At 53.7% G+C, this 21,421-nt stretch overlaps 12 protein-coding genes across 12 annotated transcripts; 7 read left to right on the plus strand and 5 right to left on the minus strand.

Annotated features, from left to right (window-relative positions):
- Nucleotides 1-116: 116 nt before the first annotated feature.
- On the plus strand, nucleotides 117-731 carry CLAFUR5_10942 (DNA polymerase epsilon subunit C; the record flags this gene model as incomplete). Its single annotated transcript, XM_047910090.1, has 2 exons — nucleotides 117-363; nucleotides 424-731. The coding sequence occupies 2 exons, from the start codon at nucleotides 117-119 to the stop codon at nucleotides 729-731; spliced, it is 555 nt and encodes a 184-aa protein (XP_047765550.1).
- A 300-nt stretch (nucleotides 732-1,031) lies between these two features.
- On the plus strand, nucleotides 1,032-1,892 carry CLAFUR5_10943 (uncharacterized protein; the record flags this gene model as incomplete). Its single annotated transcript, XM_047910091.1, has 2 exons — nucleotides 1,032-1,117; nucleotides 1,166-1,892. 2 exons carry the CDS (start codon nucleotides 1,032-1,034, stop codon nucleotides 1,890-1,892), a joined length of 813 nt encoding a protein of 270 aa, XP_047765551.1.
- Nucleotides 1,893-2,036: 144 nt separating this feature from the next.
- CLAFUR5_10944 (uncharacterized protein) lies at nucleotides 2,037-2,961 on the plus strand (the record flags this gene model as incomplete). The annotated part of the gene is made up of 2 exons (XM_047910092.1): nucleotides 2,037-2,266; nucleotides 2,319-2,961. 2 exons carry the CDS (start codon nucleotides 2,037-2,039, stop codon nucleotides 2,959-2,961), a joined length of 873 nt encoding a protein of 290 aa, XP_047765548.1.
- Nucleotides 2,962-3,626: 665 nt separating this feature from the next.
- On the plus strand, nucleotides 3,627-4,259 carry CLAFUR5_10945 (uncharacterized protein; the record flags this gene model as incomplete). Its single annotated transcript, XM_047910093.1, has 1 exon — nucleotides 3,627-4,259. The coding sequence occupies one exon, from the start codon at nucleotides 3,627-3,629 to the stop codon at nucleotides 4,257-4,259; it is 633 nt and encodes a 210-aa protein (XP_047765549.1).
- Nucleotides 4,260-7,099: 2,840 nt separating this feature from the next.
- Nucleotides 7,100-8,241, plus strand: CLAFUR5_10946 (uncharacterized protein; the record flags this gene model as incomplete). Its single annotated transcript, XM_047910094.1, has 3 exons — nucleotides 7,100-7,735; nucleotides 7,799-7,930; nucleotides 7,984-8,241. 3 exons carry the CDS (start codon nucleotides 7,100-7,102, stop codon nucleotides 8,239-8,241), a joined length of 1,026 nt encoding a protein of 341 aa, XP_047765546.1.
- A 767-nt stretch (nucleotides 8,242-9,008) lies between these two features.
- CLAFUR5_10947 (uncharacterized protein) lies at nucleotides 9,009-10,407 on the plus strand (the record flags this gene model as incomplete). The annotated part of the gene is made up of 2 exons (XM_047910095.1): nucleotides 9,009-9,339; nucleotides 9,383-10,407. 2 exons carry the CDS (start codon nucleotides 9,009-9,011, stop codon nucleotides 10,405-10,407), a joined length of 1,356 nt encoding a protein of 451 aa, XP_047765547.1.
- Nucleotides 10,408-10,584: 177 nt separating this feature from the next.
- On the minus strand, nucleotides 10,585-11,046 carry CLAFUR5_10948 (uncharacterized protein; the record flags this gene model as incomplete). Its single annotated transcript, XM_047910096.1, has 3 exons — nucleotides 10,585-10,750; nucleotides 10,797-10,915; nucleotides 10,969-11,046. The coding sequence occupies 3 exons, from the start codon at nucleotides 11,044-11,046 to the stop codon at nucleotides 10,585-10,587; spliced, it is 363 nt and encodes a 120-aa protein (XP_047765554.1).
- A 648-nt stretch (nucleotides 11,047-11,694) lies between these two features.
- CLAFUR5_10949 (O-methyltransferase) lies at nucleotides 11,695-12,900 on the plus strand (the record flags this gene model as incomplete). The annotated part of the gene is made up of 1 exon (XM_047910097.1): nucleotides 11,695-12,900. One exon carries the CDS (start codon nucleotides 11,695-11,697, stop codon nucleotides 12,898-12,900), a length of 1,206 nt encoding a protein of 401 aa, XP_047765555.1.
- A 561-nt stretch (nucleotides 12,901-13,461) lies between these two features.
- CLAFUR5_10950 (uncharacterized protein) lies at nucleotides 13,462-14,808 on the minus strand (the record flags this gene model as incomplete). Its single annotated transcript, XM_047910098.1, has 3 exons — nucleotides 13,462-13,632; nucleotides 13,682-14,304; nucleotides 14,382-14,808. The coding sequence occupies 3 exons, from the start codon at nucleotides 14,806-14,808 to the stop codon at nucleotides 13,462-13,464; spliced, it is 1,221 nt and encodes a 406-aa protein (XP_047765082.1).
- A 1,761-nt stretch (nucleotides 14,809-16,569) lies between these two features.
- Nucleotides 16,570-17,316, minus strand: CLAFUR5_10951 (Ubiquitin carboxyl-terminal hydrolase isozyme L3; the record flags this gene model as incomplete). The annotated part of the gene is made up of 1 exon (XM_047910099.1): nucleotides 16,570-17,316. One exon carries the CDS (start codon nucleotides 17,314-17,316, stop codon nucleotides 16,570-16,572), a length of 747 nt encoding a protein of 248 aa, XP_047765081.1.
- Nucleotides 17,317-18,887: 1,571 nt separating this feature from the next.
- On the minus strand, nucleotides 18,888-19,979 carry CLAFUR5_10952 (Choline/ethanolamine kinase; the record flags this gene model as incomplete). The annotated part of the gene is made up of 1 exon (XM_047910100.1): nucleotides 18,888-19,979. The coding sequence occupies one exon, from the start codon at nucleotides 19,977-19,979 to the stop codon at nucleotides 18,888-18,890; it is 1,092 nt and encodes a 363-aa protein (XP_047765084.1).
- A 255-nt stretch (nucleotides 19,980-20,234) lies between these two features.
- CLAFUR5_10953 (Aldo-keto reductase yakc [NADP(+)]) lies at nucleotides 20,235-21,133 on the minus strand (the record flags this gene model as incomplete). Its single annotated transcript, XM_047910101.1, has 5 exons — nucleotides 20,235-20,530; nucleotides 20,584-20,694; nucleotides 20,746-20,784; nucleotides 20,842-20,920; nucleotides 20,972-21,133. The coding sequence occupies 5 exons, from the start codon at nucleotides 21,131-21,133 to the stop codon at nucleotides 20,235-20,237; spliced, it is 687 nt and encodes a 228-aa protein (XP_047765083.1).
- Between the last annotated feature and the right edge of the window lie 288 nt (nucleotides 21,134-21,421).

Here is a 21,421-nt window from a genome sequence, read left to right on the forward strand (position 1 = left end):
GGCGCGTCTTCCTCGTTCGCGTCTTGAACATGACATGCGTGTAGTGGAGTTCTACCGTCGATACACCATACCAGCAGCAACACATCCTGTCCCTTCAACACGATCAAGTCGCCACGATGCCGTACAACAACACACCCATCGCGCCTCCCGAAGAGATCACAGGCACCGCCAGTCTGCCCCTCGCCCGCGTCAAGAAAATCATCGCCGTCGACCCGGACATCAGCGCCTGCAGCAACAATGCCGCCTTCGTAATCACAGTCGCGACCGAAATGTTCCTACGCCATCTCGTCGAGCACTCTTTCAACCAAGTCAGGACCGAGAACGCACAGAAACCTCGGCGGAACATTCAATATCGCGATGTTGGTAAGTTCAAGCCATGCTACATGACTGCGAAGGATGGTGGGTACTGATGTGACCGCATAGCCAACGCAGTAGCCCGCGTCGAAAACCTCGAGTTCCTCACCGACGTCGTCCCCAAAACCATGACCTACAAACAATTCAAGCAGAAACAAGCCGCGAAGCCTGAGCCCGCGCATGGCGGAGCAGCCGTGGCACAGAATGGGCAAGCGACCTTGGATGGTCATCTTGGCGCGAAAGAGGCGCAGGCGACGAATGGGGCTGACGTGATGGATGTGGACGATGAGCCGGAGAGACCTGCGCCGGCACCACAGACGAGTGGACATTCGCCGCAGGTTGTGGTGGGGAGGAGTGAGGCGGAGATGGAGCAGTAGGAGCGTTGTGTCAGCTCGTGTGATGGGGCGTTGCGGACGCCGAGGAAGAGGAGGGATTCAGCGTCGTGGCAGTTGCAGAGGGAGTTGATGGAGGCGACGCCGTGAGGCGCGAGCGGGGTTTTGGTGTGGGATTAGCGAGGCGTTGGTGGTCTGGATTTCATGCTGAAGTGAGTGCAAACGGACTCGCCAAAGCTGCGCATGGCTCACTTGAAATAGTTTCATTCAAAAAGAGGTTCGCATCAACATCACAGAAATACATCTTTCTCGTGACGCACTCACATACACCACATCGACCTTTGCATGTCACTGTCAGATGTCACCCATCTACGCTACAGACACATGACTGCGGCTAAGAACATGGGTGGTCAAACCGACAAGCTCTTCAGGTGCGTCAGGTGGCACCATCCTCACATCGTCTCATCTGACCTTGACAGCGGCAAGAAAGATCGAATGCTTGAGATCCGCGTCTTCGATGACAGCATGGTCAAGCACAAATCTTACTACTTGCAAAGCAGTATCCTCAAGTCAGCTTCAACATTCTTCGCCAACGCAATCGAGGCAGCCAGGTCTGAGCAGTTCGTGTGTGAAGGCCGCGATATAGGTCAAGACGACGATCTCAGCGAAGCCATCGAGATCTTCATCGCCGGAACTATCGAAGCCGTAGAGATGCTCCTCTACTACTGCATCAAAGAGCGACTACCCATGAACGACATCAGCGAGATGAAGCACGAAAAGGCCTGTACCATCCTGACAGAAGTCTGGTGTCTGGGAGGAACCCACCAAATGCCAGAGCTCCAGGACGCCGCCATGCTGGAGCTCCTCCGAATCCTCGAAGGAGGATCAGTCCAGGTCGACGACATCAAGTTTGCCTTCCACAACACTCCCACCGACCAGTCTTCACCGCTACGCGCTCTGCTGCTCGACGACTTCTGCTGGAAGTTTCGACACGAGATGGGCCTGGATTATCACAAACTTAGGACCTTCGAGGATGTGGAAGACTTTCTGGTAGAGTTCCCTGAGGCAAGGGATGAGTGTGAGACGTATCACGGCGATGGGTTCAAGAGCAGGATCAAGTGTGAGGGCCAGGGTTGGAGGAAGTATATGGTGTCTGATAGCGACCCAAAGGGTCACTGGATCTGGGAGAAGATGCGTGAGCAGTGAATGGAGGAGCTCGGAAGCTGAGAGGCATAAGCAGATGGAGGAGAGGGAGCCGGATGGGATACGACGAGACAGGGACGAATCCGTGGGGCCAGGGTGGTTGAGGTGAGGGCAAACTGAATAAGGCAGAGTGAAGCTGGCTATCACATGCTAGTTGTGGATCAAGATGACAGGTCTTTGCAACTCTTGAGCCAACCACTGACAGTCGTTCTCGCATCCACAACCAGCAGACCACCACCAACCGTACGCCAATACTGCCATCGCATATACACGGTCACAGCTAGATACAATACCACACCACACCAGAGCATTACTCAACACTACAACACCTTCCGTCTTTCGAAGATGGAGTTCGGAGGTGTCGACACTGTCATTGGGTATTAACAACCATCTGACATGTTTAGGGTTCGCTCTAACCTCACCTCGCAGGAACTTGAAGCTGGCGCAACTCGTCAAAGTCTACCTCAACAACGACCCCACAGCATATCACTTGCCCGTGAGCGCTTTCGACTCTAGCACCGGAATCCTTGCAGGCCGAGTCGAGAACCGCCGAGCAGAGAGCCATGGCGCCCTTATCCACCTGGGGTTGGAAGGCGATTATTGTGCCCTCAAGATCCTGCTTTTCTGGCTGGCCAAGCGAGATATGCCAGAAAACTTCGACGGCTATGGGGACAAGGACCAGCTATGTCGCCTTCTCACTGATTGCTGGTTGGTGGGTGACAAGTACACGCTTTCCGAGTTCCAGGACTTGATTATGCTGGAGCTTCTTCACTCACTTCAGCATCACACTGCGTGCCTCACGACCATAAAGCACGTCCTTGATCATACGGAATACGGCTGTCCACTACGGATGCTCATGGTAGAGGAGCTGACGCTCGCGACGGAGGCCGACGGCTTCAACCCGGATCTCTCGTTCTTTGCTGACATTTCCGGTGCATTCGCGGAGTTCGTTCATAGCAACAACGAGCGCAGCACCCGGTATCCTGATGTAGTGGACAGACTCGGTGGGGAGCTATGGAAAGAGTACATGCTAGAAGACGGACCGGCCAAGCACTGGATCTGGGAGGTTTGAGAGTTTCGCGCATGGCTGGGCTCTTTATCAAGTCCATACTGCCAGAAGCGGATCAACAATCTCCTGGAAGCACGAGACGCACCCAGATGATGTCGTAGACCGATTGGGGAGGCTGGGGAACAAGTTGCGGGAAAGTGCTCTCGAGGGATGAGAGTGAACAGCGGACCTGGGACCACTCAGTGATTTTGCGAGCGGCTTGGGATCTCATGCTCCGTAAAGTAGGAACAGCGAAGCCAGCGACCCGCTTTGTTGGGTCGTAAAGCGAGTCGATGGTGAATGAGGTGGCACGACAAGCTCTAGTATCTCCATATTCACTCCACAAACACGGCACATGACATTCGGCGCTTTAGTGTCATCTATGACCTCATCGTCTTGGATTTTTCTGCCTTGATCTCCCGGCACTCTAGTTGCATGTTACTTTGACATTCTTCCGTTCTTGTCCAGCTTTCCTCGAATCCACCGTCGTCATCACCACAACTCCGACCATGGCGCCCAAGAAGCGCGGTTCCAAGGCTACGGCGAAGAAACGCAGTACCACGAAGCCTGTCAAACAAATTCCCCAGGAAGAGCCCACCCTACCATCGCAGACATCGACAGATCCAGTAGCAACAGACTCGTAAGATTCTCCCATCACACCCCCACCTACACCAGCCTCAACAGCCGCCATGTACGCCGTCATCGAGACACCCGAACTTCTCGAAAACATCCTCTACCGCCTCGATGCCAAGACTCTCCTCCTCAGCCAGCGGGTCAACAAGCAGTTCCAAGGCACTATCGGCGGCTCGAGTCTCCTGCAGCAGGCTCTGTTCTTCAAGCTCGCCACCGCCAACGGCGAGCGCTTCGGGACCGACGGGATCAACGACTTCTTTACGAGACGCGGGACTCAGCTTCAAAAGGCCGAGTTCACGTGGTACCACCACAACTCCATCCCAGTCCACTTTGCCAAATCCCACGGCAAGCCCGTTAATCATCGGTCATACCTTGACATTCACTGTGCGCCTAGGGGTTTCATTGACGATCAGCTACACACCGAGCACGCTATTGCATATGTGGTCGAGTTTTGTCTCTTGAGACCGAAGAAGAACATCAGCACTGGTCACGAGAGCTGGAGGCGTATGTACGTCATGCAGGGCGGGTTGTATGGCGCCATGGAGAAGAAGCTCGTGCGGAGGGATTTCAAGGTCAATGGCGCTATGAGTGGTGGTATAGAGCTCATGAATACTACTCGGAGAGAGGAGCTGAGGGAGGGCCAGATGATGACGGCTGCAGAGATGTTTGACGCGGTTCGGCTGCGCTGAGGGATATCGGTTTTCGGGAAGGCTTGAACCTTGAAAGGCTGAGAGGCTGAAAGCGAGGGAGACAAGGAGCCTGGAGGACTCTAGGGAGTCTGTCGATGACTACCACTGACAGATTGACGACTGTTGCATGCCAGGTGAGGATGCCAGCAAGTCGACAGTGGTGAAGATGCCGAGAAGTGGATGGTAGCAATCTGAATGATTGTAAGATTGACCACGCAAGAGCTGAATGTACCTTGTGGCAATGGAAGACGGTATTACTGCTCATACATACAGTGGATGGCGGTCTGTAGTGAGTGCCAATCATCTTCCAGTGATCACTGAGGTTTGTGTTCTCGTAATCCACCAGATCCGGGCTCCATAGCTCGTACCTAGTAGGGCACTTGCCTGTACGGTACAAAACTCTCGAGAGTGTGCCGGATTATCCTGATGCGGAAGGGGAGTACTTTGTTCCTGGAAGCAACGTCACCCGACCTGGCTTATTGCAGCTTCTGTTGTCGATCTCCGGCTGGGGAACTGCTGCTGAACGTCGCTTTCATCGTGGCCTGAAGATATTGTTGGTACGGAATGGGGCTTCGCGACAACTTCGAGTGGCTGCCTGTCCGAAGACTGACCCCCTTGCGTGAGTGCACGCCTGTGCGACATCACCAGGCACCTCAATGAGGCAGCAGCGAATGGAATGCCAGGTCATCTCCAGTATGGGAGAATCGCAGTCCCAGACATGCCGTATAAGAGCTCGTAGTCGACTCACAGTCTGCTCATACTCTCCATCACAGACACACCTCCATCTTTCAAGCCCCACACCCAAGAACACCATAGGCTACACTCACTACTGGCAAATCCCCTCCGCCACATCCCTCAAGAATGCCTGGCCCCAACTCCTCGCCGATGCCAGTCGCATCATCTCCGCGACCGACGTCGCACTTTGCCATGATCACGACGATGAGGAAGAACTACCAAGGCTTGATGACAGAGCGATACACCTGATGGTCGTGACGACTCCCACGAGGCCTTCATTCTCATGCCTGACGCGACCAGCTTCAAATTTTGCAAGACAGCGCGCAAGGAGTACGACACAGTCGTGTCTGCGATCGTGCTAAGGGCTTACCAGTTGGTCGGGAAGGCCATCGTGATCAGGTAGGTCGATGTCGTTGCGTGAAGAGTCAACGCGCTGACGGGAATAGCTCGGACGGAGCAAGGGACGACGAGTGGGAATGTGCAAGGGAACTGTGCAAGACGCTGTGGCCGGGTGCTGAGGATAAGTGTCCGTGGGGTCAGGGTGAGGAGGGTGAAGATGGGCAGTAGACCAGAAAAGAGCGCGATAAGGGAATCAGGATCAGAGCGCTGAGGCTGTCTAGCTTGCTAGTGATGGCGGTCTCCCTGTTGAGCCGAATGCCTTCAGTGTCATGACAAGCGGACTACCAGGTAGAAGCAATGCTATGTGGCCTTCCATCGTTCCTTTTTCGTGTGTTGCAAGTGCATGTGGCTGGGTCGTTCACGTTCGGGTAGATAGACATCTTGCTCCAATGATGGTGGCGGTCGAGAGAAGTATAGCGCAGTCTCTCGTGATGGGACGTGCTGCCAATGTTGAACAGAAGAAACAGTTCAGGAAGGTGAAGTTCTCGGGACGCTTTGACCTCGAAAGTGGGTCTTCCCGAAACGTGAAAGCAGACGACAGATGCTCGACGTGCAGACGTTGCTCGTCGCATCTGCTCCTTGAGCAGCATAAACATGCGTTCAAGTCGATGAGCGTGCATGGACGATTCGACACAAGCTTTGCGTGGACAGGAATGTACGCTGCAGGGCTTGCCGGGACGCAGAGTCGAAAGAGCCAGGAATACTGGCATGCCAAGGGAGAAGCGAAGAGAAGACATGAGGGACATCGACAACTTCTGGCATGGCAAACAGTTCCTGTCCATGCTACAAAAGCAGTCCGGATCGAGTTCGTGCTGCAGACTGTGGTGATGGAGGCGTAGCACATCATGGTACAGGTAGGACTCATGGGGTGAGGTGCACAGCACCGAGGTTATGCTTCGCAGGCGGCGGTACTCTATTCAAGTACACAGCGAGCACATGCGTAAGTGGTGGATGAGATGTCTTTGGGCTGCTCGACGCTTCGCTGGGAAATGATCAATCCAGATGCCAGCCACGATAGGTTTTGCCAGCACTTTCACCGCAGTCCTCGAGGCTCCAACTTTCTACCAGGAAGCTGTGCAACCCTTTTTTGGCACGAAGCAAGGACAGCGATCTATCGAATCTCTTGGGTGCCAGCTGTGGTGTTCCATCGTCTGGGGTTGTCCAGTCGAGTGGTCGACATCACCATTGGTGGCAGTATGCTGAAGATGCAACTGGCGGCGACTTCTCGCGGTGTCAACCAATGCACAGTTCCTCATATGCATGTGGACAATGTAGCAAGTTGAACGTATGGTTGTGCGCAGTCTATGTCTGCAGATATGTGCTGATGGCCATGTGCTGCTGTTGCACATATGGGCGACCGTTGGCACTAGGCCTCGCTTCGTGGAATCTGTAACGTCCTTGCAGCTGGCCTACGCGCAACAATAGTTGTCCCGCATCACCATGGCGAGCTCGGCGCCCACTTTCATTTCCGCCAGCTTCTCTCCGGTTCTTGCAAACTTCACACACCACCTCTTTCGCTCCAAACACATCGCTAGGCAGGACATCATTTACACCAATAGCCTAGCTACACACCCATATCCTTCTCCTGGCTGCCAGGATTCACTGACAGCATACACACCGCATTTGACAAGGCGAGCATCAGGCTTCTGCCAGCACTTTGCGCAAGCTAACATCTGATGGCAGCACACTACCCAGCACGAAGCAAGATGGAGACCGACGATGTCTTCGCACCGCAGCCGCCGCAGCCGCAGGCCGTACTGCAGACCGCACCGCTGATGTTCCCAGCCGGCATGATTGGCTACCCGCCGATGTCTCGCACACCCTGCTACAAGACCTACACCACCGACTTCGACTACGACGACGAGATGATGGGACCTCCGCCACCCACCGACGAGGAGTTCGACCTCCTTCACCCACTGCCAGTCAAGAAGATGTACTTCCATCCTGGTCTGTTTCCTGCATTCACCAAGCGTGGTCGCGAGGTCGTCTTTCGGGTGCTCAACCTCCCTGAGCTCTTGGAGATGATCCTTGAGAACCTCGACATACAAACTCTCATCTTGTCGCAGCGCGTCAACCGCAGATTCGGAGTCAACATACACTCGAGTCTCAAGCTTCAGAAGTTGCTGCACCAGGCTGTATGGGACCCTAAAGCGGAGCGTGAGAAGACGGATCTTGAGCCCTTCTACTTCAACAACCTCCTGACGAACCATTGCACGACTGCTCGCAACCTTGGCTTCATCGTCACGCGTCACGCTCGTGGTGATAGTGGTCTGTGGGAGTTTCGCGTGTGGATCACCACCTCTCAGCTCCTGAAGCCACCAGTCCGTTCAAGCGTCTACTGGGTACGTTATCAAAAGCCACCCTCACAAGCTTCTCGAACATGACTAACACCTCTCTGCTTATAGGCGCATTTCTGTACTCCTGGCTACCGCTCCCTCGAGATCGGCCCAGAGCTCTGGGAGGAGGATAAGCACGTCATCAAGGTCTACTACAAGGACATGGACCCTGACAAGCCTCTCCTCGTATTGAACACCATGGTATGAAATCCATCACGGTATACCTTCACAATCATCGCTAACTCTCTTCGCAGCAACCAAGCATGAACCATGTGTACCACTACATGGAGTACTTCCGCCCCCACATGGTCACCACCGAGGAGGAGCTTCACGGCGGCATCACCCTGGGCGGCTTCGCGTACGAGCGCTTCATGGATGGCCGTGCATACCAGGCGAAGCTCGTTGCGGAGGATGTGGTGCGTGCTGAGGCTGTGGTGCAGAACACTCGGATCCATCGCGCTGTGCGTCGTGCTGGTAAGTTGGGAGAAGCCTCTTCTTCATCTTCTTCTTGAGCATTGGTAAGGCGGCGGGACAGCTTGAGCAGAGCTTGAGCATGAGCATGAGCATGAGCATGAGCATGAGCATGAGCATGAGCATGAGCAAACTTTGGGTGAAAGGATGGTAATGGGATGGAAGATTGAGACTTGAGGCGTTTGGGGGGCGATACTTTTTGCGAGCACTTGCGGGCAAGAAACATGGGAAAGGACTCCCGGCTGGGAGACTCTCATTGGCGAACATGAGGTAGGTGAAGATGGCTAAAGCGCGTCATGCATTGGGCTAACTCTGCAGGACATGGTGGCGCGACAGCAATGTCGCGCCCTTTCGACTTGATGGGCGACTTGCGCGTGGTTGGGTTGTTCGGCGTGGGTGGGATAGCTTCGTTCCTTTACTACATTGTTGTAATACAAAAGTTCTTGCTGCGTTGCACGACGCGTCTCTCTCTACAACACTGCTTAGGCCAACGGTGCTCGGAGCCTTTCGCACAGGGTCTGGTACCCATCGCACTTCATACCACGGCGGCCACCTGGTTTGGCAACAAAGGTACGTATGCTTTGTCCCAACAGACTGACAAAGGCCCTTCGTTGGAGATGGTCTGCTTTGTACTCTGACATCTTCCATTGGTTACTCCTGCGTTTCGATCTTCACCCATCGATCCCACAGACAGAAGTTCTACTCACAACACTGCTGGACAGTGATTTGACGCTTGCTGCAGGACAGCTTACGAACCACCTGGCCAACCACCCAAGGAACCATTTGATGGACCAATCACCTACCGAACATGTGCAAAGATTACTGTTGTTCTGCTTTCCTCCACTTCCAAGATGTTATCGATCCCTCGGTGATCTGCGACCTCGACAACAACATCAATCCAATCTTCCGCCCCAAGAACGTCTCGGACGAAGACTATGCGAGAGCAGCACCTGCTTTACGCCTGGCTTCTAGGGCATTGCTCACCGATGCTGCTACCAAGTACTTGCTTACCATGTCGGAAGGGGACATCTTCTTGGATGGCAAAACTGCGAAGTCCAAGAAGGCATTAGTGAAGGGCCGTCAGGTCTCTTGGTCGGAAGTGGATCAACTTGAAAGGGTATTGAAAAGACACACCGATGGTAAGTACTACCATGAACTCAAAACTCTCCTCAAGTATCCAAGATCAGATCACCGCGGGAAAGTCACTCATGCGCTCAAGGGCTGGGCGACTCATTGCTAACATGACCGACATGGTCCAATTCTTCTTCGACGATCCTCTTGCGTGCGGGAGTGGTCAAACCGCAGCGCTTGAGGGTCCTCTACTACCAAATCTTCACCAACGCTTCCCTCGAGGTACGCGCTCGCTGATATGTATCAGCCCGGTCTACTTCGAGGAGCTGGAGTCACCTTCCCAGTGGGCGCGGCATCACTTCCGTCTGGCAGAGGTGCTACTGCACGAACTGGCCCACGCGGTCCACATGGCCGTGAATGGTCACCGCTGCGTTGAGTGCTTTTACAAAAACGCCACCTTTTCTGAAGCTGGCTACGAATTTACCAGTGAGATCTTTGGGGGGATCCTCTCCAGCGGCATAGCAGCAGCCTTCTCACCTTGTAGCCATTTTCAGGAGGAGTACCGAAGAAGAGAGCTTATCATCGATGGTAAGCCTGCTGAATGCAACATCAATGGTAAGGATGCTGTGAGAGTACCGATGTTATTATCATGGCCTTGTCCACTCATGCAAAAGCACTACAATGCCAATGGCTGGGCTTTTGGGGCACGTACTGTGCATCACCCAGGGATCTCCAAGGTGACTCGACTGCCCATGTCATGGGTCAGATCGATATTTACCTCATCGTTCTGGGAGGAGAACGCCAGTCAGTGGTCAGCCACACGCAATACATCCCGTAAGGTGCCGTGGTGGCTCATGGGTCTTGAGAACACTTTCTTCGAAGAGACAGGTCAGACCTGGTTGGTTGAGAAGATCGTTTCGTTGAGCGATGTTGGACTGACTGATGATGTCCGAGAACGCATGCAATGCGCAGCTGCGTGGCAGGACCCGTCAGTGCGTGATTGTGAGGATATGCTGGACATCTTTGCGGATGGGCTGGACATGTGGCCGCACCAGCAAGAGCCACAGCAGTATAAGTCTCGTGAGAAGAAGGTGCCCTTCTATATGGATCTTCTGGGATTGGGCGGATTTGCGTAGATCAGAGGGAGTGGAGCGATAGAGTGACCTTGCAAGAGGCTTGGGAGGTGAGTTAGATCAAAGTATGATCACGTTGTCCGTCCGCACAAGCCGATGAATACATCGAGCTGCTGGATTTCCAGGTTTTGCATGACATGTAAGTTTCACTTACAGAAGACGATCAGCATTGCCCAACGACTAGACCTTCTGACGGTCCCAGTCATAGCCACCAACAGTCTTCGTGAACACGAGGTATGGCTCCTTGCCCATCACACCCTCCTTTTCACACTCTGACATTAGCGTCTTGAAGTTCTCAGTTTTGGTGTGCTTGTCTGCGCCGTCGCGGGATGGTGTATCTGTGGTACTGTCAACGTCGATCACCATGGTGCTAAGGGAAAGGAAGGCGATACGTCTCAAACATGTGCAGCGCTGGCTCCTTTGTATCAAGCTGCTCGGTCATTAGATAACGCGGTGTATAGTCCTCATTCTTGTGGGTCGCGTTGATGTGGTCGACCCTCAATTCCTTCAGCTATCATGGTCGTTAGCTTGGCATCTCGATATGGTGATGCAGTAGATCCTCACCCTGTCAAGCTTGCCAGAAGCTGGATACAAAATTGCAACGATGTGCGGTTTTTCAAGGTCCTTGAGAACTGAAGACATGATGCTGCTGTTGTTTGTCTAGCGGTGTTGTTGAAAGCTCCACTGTGATTGCTCTGCTGTCAAAATTGTGTGGTGCTCAAGTGTGGTGTATATATGTGGCTTCCTTCCCGATTCGGAGAGAAGGAACCATATTCCTTTTGCCGTGGAGGGGAAGGTACGTGACTGACATCACGGCTATGAAGCCCAATGAAGCAAGTGGGAACGAGAGAGAATGTGAGCTGTACAGCAGCTGCTACTGCTCTGCGAAGTAGAAGACATGTCCATGTGCTGCTCATGATCCAGATGTGCACATTCTCTCATCATGCACATTCTGACGGGACGACTTGTGAAAGGTGTTGTGCCTGCGCTGGCGTTTATGTCTCACTGGCATCTTGCTCGATGCTCACTGTGTTGTTATCTTAGGAGCCACAGCATGGTGGACATGGCTAGTCGTCTACTTATGATGCAGTGAAGTCTACGACGCAAGGGTACTGGCGTGCCAAGAATATCGCTTGTGTATTCGGCAGCATGGCTGCGGCTACTCCTGCACGAGATGCTAAGAAAAGATCAGTATCCACCTCGCATAATGACCCATGCTCGTAGTGTTCAACCTCATCCCATCTCCTTGACGAACACGATACAGCCGAGAGCGTGCCCAGAAACGTCACCATGGAAGCTCGAAAGAAGGAACTGCACGCACTGCTCACAATAGCCGCTCAACTGGCCGAAGAGCTCCACGATGAACTTGCAATCGATGCAACATATCGAGCGAATCTGGTGGGGAAATCGAAGATTCTCACGCGCACGTTGCAAACACCAGTGGACCAGGTCGCAGATCTCGACTTCACCACCTTTCATCTTCCGGCAACAGTTACTGCGATCCGGGCGGGCTGGCTGAGAGCCTTACATGATGCAGGTACAGCTGGTGCTCATGTGAACCAGGTAGCTTCGAAGTGTGGAGCAGACGCATCGCTCGTAAGACGTGTTCTCCGCTTCCTAGCATCGATTGGAGTCGTGAAAGAGACTGGACAGGACACTTTCACTTCGAATGCTCTGTGTAGCCTCATCTGCCAGAGTGCTGGACTTTCGGGATGTTTGACGTACTCCTACGACGTCTACGCACTCACAAGCGCAAGGATGGCGGATTACTTCGCAGGCAATGGGTATCGCGAGCCTGACAATGAGGAGGCAGGGCTGTGTGCTTATGCGCTTGGCGTTCCGTTCTGGCAGTTCTTGAACAAACGTCCCGACACCGCTAAGACCTTCAATGTGTTCATGGAAACCGCCAGATTCGCTAAAAAGTCCTGGCTGGAGGTGTACCCGGTCCACGAGCTGAGCCAACCGGATGACCAGAGTATCATGCTCATTGATGTTGGTGGCGGCAGAGGGCATGACTTGGTCGAGCTTGCGATGCGGCAGCAACAAATTGGTCTTAAAGGTCGATTGGTCCTGCAAGAACGTCCAGAAGTCATCGTACAGGTCCCCGCTGAATGGGAGAATGATTTTGAAGCACACGAGCACGACTTCTTCCAAGCACAGCCAGAACAGTTCCATCGCGCTGCAGCGTACTACATGCGATACGTCCTGCACGACTGGCCGGACCAGCAATGCATCATAATTCTGGCACACCTGCGCGATGCAATGGAGGTTGGACGTTGCCGTTTATTGATCAATGAGTTTGTTTTGCCAGATGTCGGGTGTGCCAATCATGCGGCTTCTTTCGATATGGTAATGCTGCACGGCTTCTCCGGCAAGGAACGGACGAGGTCGGAATGGCACGAGTTTGTGGAAGTTGTCCCGGGACTCAAGATCGAACGCATCTTCCAGTTGGAGCAAAGTGGAGAAAGCTTGATCGAGGTGCGCCGGATACGCTGAAGCTGTCTGATGTGCGAAGGTAGCCAGCATCTATCTCGTGTAAGAGTAGCATTCCGCAAAGTCGACGCGCTACTAGGCCCTCCGCCTGCTTACTGTGTGTTTACTCGGTGATCACCTCCCGTTGAAGCGAGACGCGCCGACGCGCGCCTCACTGTCCGACATGCTCCTACTTCTCGAGCGTGTTCCCTGCTCATACATGGCGTTGATTTCCGCCGTCCTACGCTTCCGCGGGTTGTAGAGCGGAGACGACGAAGCTGTCCTGGCGCGAGCTGGCTGGCGTTCATATGGGTCGTTGCGAGCGGGTGGGTCGAGAGCCGTTGCCCCGGCTGTTGGGACTGTGTCGGGAGGATCGTGGGCAGGAGCCCGAGAGGCGGCAGTCTTGCGAGGAGCAGGCTTCTTCTGAACGAGGATGTGCTTGACTGTGGATATGTGAGCTTATCGGATGTCAATGGATACACGAACCGGTGTTGAGTAAACGGTTCGTGGGCTGAACAATTTGCAGAGCAACATGCAGCTTTCGCGTGGGTGACTAACCTTGGGGTATATCGGGGTCACCAGCCTTCAGTCCAGCAGGTCTTGCACCGATGATTGGCGGACGGAACAGCGGAGAAGCACTTCTAATGGTGTCTCGGGAATGGCGACTGCAGGATGGCCCCGCTGAAGGTGGTCGTATAGGCCTTTTACGCCTTTTACGAACGTCTTGTTCTTCTTGCGATCATTCTTAGTATTACCCTATTGCGCGTCAGTAAGCGTGCTTCGAAGATCGACCCGGGATCCATACGTTGCACTCGAAGCATGCTAGCTCGTGGTAGAACCCGTCGGGATGTTTGACGATGCATTCGTAGCCATCTTCGTAAGTGGGGCGCTTTTTCTCCGCCTCCCAGCTAGACGGGACAGTCTCAGGAGTGCCGGCAACGGAATTCTGAGGCTCACTAGTAGCCGCTTGAGCCTGGGACTTCCGCACAGCGACAACCTCAACGGGGTAAATGCCCGTGTATCCCTTGTCAATGATTGCCTGAACTTCCTCGACTGGCACAGTTCGGTACTTGAAAGTCTTGAAAAGCTCCCTGCGTGACCTTTTGTGGGAGTGCGCTCGATCAGCATGGATCTGGAATGCCCTTATGCCACGCAGAAGCTGGCGAGTCATATCATTGGCATTTATGCCACAGAAACTGCATCGAAGCTCGATCCATTCTTCGTCGGGAGACTTGACGAAAGTCGGGCAGAGTGTGAGGTAGCTTTGCTGCGTAGCGTGGTCGATCGAAACAACAGCGCTCTTCGGGAGGTTGTCGGGAAGCGGCACAGGCGCAAGCTCTGGTGGTGTTGGTGCGGTCGTAGTGGTGGGAGCATCCCGCTCATCGGGGATGTCTTGGCTCTCTTTGAGCGCGGGTAATCTGCGCAGGACTATGACAGGTTAGGAAGTGCATGTGATACATGTGATAGCGAGAGAGTGAGGCAGGAAGAGGGCGCAAGTAAATTACCATATGGCCTTGTGAGCTTGTACAGCGCGTCGTCACTGATCGCCTCGTCGGCCAACGCGAGACCAATCTGCCTGGTTCGCTCTTTGATGGCATCGAGATCCGCGCTGCGCGCGAGATTGACTGCAGCCAGTTCCTCTTCAGCGGCGCGCTCAACACGCTGGAGCTGATTCAGTGCTTCCACAAGGCGGCCCGTTGCATTTTTCGATGCCATGATCGAGAAGGGCGGACGCGCGACTCGATCTTGTGAGGTGTGGGCAATATCATCTTGAGAGGATCCTGAGCAGGAGGTTTTCCCCGTCCCTCCAAAGTAGAAGTCCGGCGAAGGACTGTTCTCTCGGCATTGATGCTTGGCATGTCCTCCCACTTTGATCCCGTATATACCAACGGAGTACTTCTTGTCCAGACTTCGCCTATCGAGAACGGGCATCGTGAGCTTTGGTAGCACTTGCTACATGAATGTCACTGTCCAGGCTTTCTCTACAACCGAAGGCACAGAAACTCCAGTGGACATTCTTCGCACCAAGTCCCGAAAGTGCGTTACCCAACCGTTCGAATCATCTCGTATACTGCCTGAGAGTCAAGAAGCGCTCGGCCTTGGTCTCGAGAAAACGTCTGAAAGTGTGCCAGCCTGCATGCCCTTCAATTCTTTCTCCTAACGGCATGTTTTGCGGATTGCATGACTTCCAGGTCGGTGGGCTCGAGTACCACGCATGATTCGCGCCATAATTTCAATGGCGATGATTTAGACATGAAACTAGATCTGAAAGATGACCACCAATCATGGTCATGTGGCTAAGGTAGGTGGTCTGGCAAAGAAGAACAAGCAGAGCAGCAGATGAAGTGAAAGTTGTTGCGGAGCGTGGCGAACTTTCCCCTCGGCAACAGCCGCCCATCGAACCTCAACTCGAGTACCGCTCTTTGTGCAAAACATCCATATCTGCCATCTGTGCCGCAAACCTCAAGCGCCACTCTACGATGCGAGGACTCTCGCCTGCTTTTGCCTTGCCTGTCGAAATGGCTGCATCGCCCTCCGGGCCGACATGCGTGAAGTCTACACCGCGGCGAAAGTTCTACAAGAGTGGTTGAGTCTCTGCTGACAATCAAGCTTGCGCAAAGGGTGAGTTCCAGGTCGTTGAAGAATCCAGATATCTCTGTGTAGACTAGAATCATCTGAAGCCATCCCATGGCGATGGATGCTCGTGACTAGTGTTGCAATGTATCTTATGGAGTCTCGGTTCATGGTATGGTGGACGGTCCACTCTGCTGAGGGATAAAGGGAATTGGTGATATGGACTGTCGCAGTCCACATCGTGAGCTCAGCTTCCTGCACGTGTTGTTTGTGTAGTCCCGTCAGATCTGGCATGCGACCCTTTGGTCGTAGGCCCGATGCAGATGGCAATCGTGCAGCGTGTCCCTACGGCGCTCGGCATACTGAGGAGCACTCGGGACTCGATCTGTGCGGAGTCAGCGACGAGAGTCCAGAAGAATACTGCACGATGTCGCCAGGTTATAGTGCAGCAAAAGTGAAAGGAAGCTGGCGGTCGTCAAGCGCGGTTCATCGAGCAGACGTCCGCTGTCTAAGGTGAAGTGTGAGCTGGTGATATCAATTCGGCAGTCGCACCATTGGGAGACTCAAGGCCTTGTCACAACGGCTGAGCAAAAAGAGTTGACAAGTACGCGAAACGTGCAAAAAGAAACTCTGCGGGACGCGGAGGAAGAAAGAGAGTCTGAAGTTTCAATCGTTCATGAAGATTCCTTAATAGGAGGTCAGGCGGATTGAGGGAGGTCAGAAGGTCTTTTTGCTTTGTTACTGCTTTGCAATCTACAATGGTCGCATATCCGGGTCGAACTCGGAGGTCAGTGGTGTGCACTGAAGATTCCGACTCGAAGGACGGACGCCTAACCATTGGGCCATCGCTGTTAGGTGCTGAGGGGTAGAATTTAAATCAATGTATACACTCAAACGGGATCTGCCGAGATCTCTCCCGCGGCGATCGAAGGGAGAATGCAACTCCTTCCGAGGGGGAGAGTCCTGGCGGCCTGGGAGTCGCGCGTCGCCCACGATTCAGAGTCCCCATGTCGTTCGTTCGCAGCTCTTGCTCAGTGTCTCGTTGTGCGGTCTTGTTCATAACGGACTTGGCCATGATCAGTCTACTCACACCATCTGATAATATGACACCCGGCATCTTCAATCCAACGCCTCAGCCAGCACGATCAGACTGAACCTCAACTCTCCACCTCCAGCCTCCTCCTCCCGCTTCAAGAAAGCCCTCACACCCTTCTCCAGCGCCGTAGGTCCCAGTACATCCTCATCGGCCGGCATCTCGCCTCGATCCAGCGGTCCCTTCCGCCTGCCATCCATCTCCCACAAATGTCCATTCCCACCCTTCACAAAACAAACGTAGTGCAAATCAATGCTGTCCTCTGCCTGTGGTGGTGCCGTGTCCCCTGTCGCAGCAGCAGCCTGGTGTGCCTTCTCCAACTCCTCCGTCTCCTCCAACAGCTCCGCCCTCTCGACCGGCTTCAGTGGCACTGCCGACTTGATCAGTTTGTCCAGGTCCGTTCCCTCTTGTACGTAAGGTCGTGCCGTGCCGTTGCTGACGCCGTGGAGAAGACCGATGAGACCGCAGGCGTTGCCGATGGTTTGCTTGTACCAGATCACGTCTTCGGCCGGGCCGTGTCCTTCGTACTCTTGCTTGTTGAGGTCTTCACTGCGGCGGAACTTCTCGTACGTGTCTGAGACGGGGAAGACCAGCAGAAGGGCATGCGCTGGACGTGGTACGAAGGCGAGAAGGTCGGGGTCATCGATGGAGAAGACATCGTGGAAGGCGAGGTTGAGCGAGAGACCGAGCTTGTGGAGGAGGGATGTCATGACTTCTGGGTTGTTTTCGAGCGGGATGAAGCGCTTGTTGCGCTTGCTGGTTTCGACGGACATCGCGGTGGTAGTGTCGTCGTTGAAAGTATGACTCGGTATGTGTAGTCTGTTGTGATGAGTTCTGGTAGTCCGTCTGTGTTGTCACTGATCTTGTGCGTGGTTGAAGTGAGGTGTAAGAGGAGAGAAGTGGATACAAACACTGACTTCTGGAGAGCTTCAAGGCAGCTCCAGGACGATGCAAGCAGGCACCGACGCTGCTTTCTCAGGAAGTGCTGCCCAGTCACAGGCCGCTTCTGAACATTCACTTGACTTCAAGTTCGTGATAGGACTACTTCGCAGACGGATGGTGTAGTCAGGTTGGCTGTTGTCGATCGTATCACGAAGATGTCTGAGGTGAGGTCGTCCTCACTCCTCGGGCAAACGCACGGTCCCCCGCCACTTTCACCTCGGGGGTGACATCTTGCCCAACTCATATCACAGTAACAACATCCAGTCGATCCTGCGAATCACGTGGACTGAACTCATGATCTGTCTAGGACCCGATATGTGCCGTATACAGCACATCCCCCCGGCAGGGCTGCTGATGTTCTGCATACCAACATCTCGCCTCATCTGCGTTGATCAGCACCGCGTCGTTTGACGTACACACATCACTCGGCAGCGACATGGTGGGAGAGACAGCCAGGACCAGCGCACAGCATTTTCAGCACGAAATGTATACAGATGCAGCGTTTCAGAGCAGACTGTTGAGACAAGACTATGTGACGGGGGCCCGTGGTCTTACCTTCGCCCTTGCCGCATATGATATGAAGGATGCACCGCCATTCTCAACTATCTCTTATGTCTGGGGCGACTTGACCCAGACGAAGGCGCTATAGCTTCGCCCGGAGCTCACTGTCCCTGCATAGTGGCGATCCGGCAGCATTGTTGAGGGGATGCTTTGGTCGAGTACATGCAACGCATGAAGCGCCTGCCATTGATCGACGTCAGCATCGGACTCTATCGACAAAAACGTGCGTGGAAGGCAAGTATGGCCCACATGACCACCTCCAGCAGGTTCGTCCCACAGTCGACATTCCCGAGACACCACCAGGAATTCTTCTGCGCTGCTCTTCATCTGGCCGGGCCAATACTTCAGCGCACGAAACCTTATCTCAAGATTAGTTCATGTACCTGTCGGCATCCGATCATAGCAAACATGTCCACAGTCAAGCAATTCCTCGTTCGATAAGAAGCCTCCTCCCGCCATGTCTGGCATCTCTTGGGCTCGTGCTCACGATCATTTCGCCACAGTCCCGTCGCCCCGAACCCCCTCTTTCGACTGAGCATCCGTATCCATTGCAGCGAACATGAGCCAGCTTTCGCTAGAACATCCTCGTCGTATGCGCTCTGCGACACGCGCAAGAATAGGCTATACACTAATGCGTTGTATGAGCACGGAATGCCTTCGAGAAGTGGAACCGTGTTAAAAAGCGGCGCGCGCATTAGCGTGTCTTGTTGCGACAAAGAGCGGTAGCCCAAAGAGCAGACGGCAAGCGGTCAGAGAGCCCTGGGAGCGCGTCACTTTCCGGAGATGCTACTCTGACGCGCGACGCGGCTCAATCACATACCGACACCGCTGCTTCTGGCCTCTACTCACCACCATATCTCTTCAGGAACTCGCCCTTAACCCGTCCATACGTCTCCGCAACATGCACCAACCCCTCTAAAAACAACTCATCGCCCTCCACCTCCTCATCAAACACCACACACATCAAGATCGTGAACACAATCTGCCACATCATGCCAATCTCAGCCTCAAGCAAAAGACGCTCCACCGTATCATACTCCGTCAAATCCTGTCCCAGCTCCCTCATCTCCGCCAGATAACTCTCGCAAAAGCTTCTCCTCTCTTCCTCACCATGCGCATCATACCCTGTGAGCTCGGAAGTGGCATGGCCCCAGTTATACATCCTGTCATTGAAATGGCCACCTATATCGATCCCTCGGTAAGTGTGAGTGGCAGTCTCGTAGTCGATCAGCATCACTTGACAATCAAGATCTGGAAAGTTCTTGATCAGGACGTTGAGGTAGTTGGAGTCTCCTATTGCAATGGATGGTCTGCAATGGTGTCTCTCGAAGAGGAGGGCTAGCCAGTCCAGCTCTTGGTGCCAATTGTAGGTGCGAAGTATGCCATCCAGCTTGCCTCCATTGGACGAAGGCAGAGCGGCCAGCGACAATGCTGCTTTCGACATACGTTTCGAGACCAGGGCCTTGGACTCACCAACCATCCGCGTCAAGCTCCGCTTACGAAGCGGAACATCCAGAGAATGCAGCCGAGCATAGCTCCGCGCTATATCTCTGAGGATGTCAGGATCTATTGACTCTGCAGCGGTCAGGGGCCGCGAATCAATATACTCTTCCAGCCTGCCGCCGGGAAAAGTTCCATAGATCCTCGCTCCCCAACCTTTACGTGCCATTTCTTGGTAGACGAGGGCCTGCTCTGTCGCTGTCAGAGTGGTGCTGCTTGCTGGCGGCTCTTCTAGGGAGTTCTCGAGGCCGAAGTGGCGGATGAGGACACACGTGGGCTCATGCTTGGCTTTGGAGGAGCGAGTCAGGAGATGGAGAGTGTTGACGAGGCCGCCTGTGACTCGTCGAAGTTGAACGTCCTGGAGTTTTGTCGGTGGCCATTCTGTTGCGAAGGAGGAGACCAGCTCGAGAGCTGAGGATGCTGTTAGTTCCATGATTGGATACCACTAGTCTCGTAGTTGAGCATCTGTTCGTGCTGTTATGCATATCTACTGTGGCGGTGTCTGGGAACAGTCATTGCATAGACTCTGTGAATCATAAACTCAATCCTAATGCGGAAGGTACCTCGTATAGCCTGCCAATGTTTCCGTATACCACGCAAGGATGCATTGCAACTTCGTACAGTCGTGAACTTTTGCACGTCCATTCGAACAATGAATCCTACTACAGCAAAGTCTTGAGTTGACCTCCTAGTGTCCGAACATAGCCTGCGCCTTCTCAGAGTACCTATTACCAACAGGCTTGGCATTCTCAAGAATTCTTCGCATCTCCTTCTTCTCTTCCTCGGTCAGCTCGACACTGCGGGAGGCGAAGTTCTCCTCGAGTCGATGTGGCTTCGTCGTCCCAGGAATCGGAATCATGCCTTGTGCAGCGACCCACGCGAGCGCGACTTGTATCAATGTGCAGCCTTTGGCAGCGGCGATTTTCTTGATCTCGTCAACGATGGCTTTGTTCTTGTAGAAGTTCTCGCCTTGGAACTTTGGGACTGTGGAGACATCAGATGGTACTCTGGTGTGCGGATAATTCGGCTGAGCTTACCGGTGCGACGAAAGTCGTCTGGAGCAAAGTCATCTGGGCTCTTGAACGGGAAGTCATCGACGAGCCAGCCGTGACCAAGGGGACTGTATGCACATAGGCGACGCCGAGCTCCTTGACAGCGTCGATCAGGTCATCTGTCTCGTGGAGCGGAGTTCGTCACACTGCCATCGCCGAAGCAGTTAAAGCCGCACTTTGATGCAACTACCAGCAAAGTCAGCTTGATTTTACGAGTCCTGGTGGCAATAATATTAAACTTACTGAAGACCTTGTCCCTCACGTTGTGCCTGCGGATGAATCCACCCAGGAGCTTCTCATTGACACCTGCTTGGTAAACAACCTAGACCACTATCAGTCGCGAAATCCTCTCACTACGTGCTGATTGACTTACGGCAGTGTCCCAAAAGGTGCACCCCAACTCAATGGCCTTCAGCAGCACAGGCTCAGCTTTTTCGAGGCTCAAATTGTACCCAGGCCGAAGGAGATAGATACCCATGGCTCCAAACCCAGGCACTGGGACATCGATGTCTCTGAAGAGAAGTGTCTTGACCATGTTTGCTGTTCGTTATGCTGTATCGCTGTTGTTCAGTCACTTCATTGCACGACTATGTTGCTGTTCTTATACGTATGGACCCGATCACAAACCCCGCTATCCCCGTCGAAGGCATCATAAGTCTGCAACAATACATATGATCTTGCGTCGTAGTGTATCCCAGGGCCGAGTTGTTGGAGAACGCGCGGATGGCCTATTGTGGCGCCGGTCATTGTGGAGAACCAAACCGCACGCGGCCGCCGCCAATCTCATCGGTTCAGACCATCGGCAGAAGGATCTCAAGCTATC

Source organism: Fulvia fulva, chromosome 8 (genome assembly GCF_020509005.1).
Source record: "Fulvia fulva chromosome 8, complete sequence".
Lineage (NCBI taxonomy): Eukaryota > Fungi > Ascomycota > Dothideomycetes > Mycosphaerellales > Mycosphaerellaceae > Fulvia > Fulvia fulva.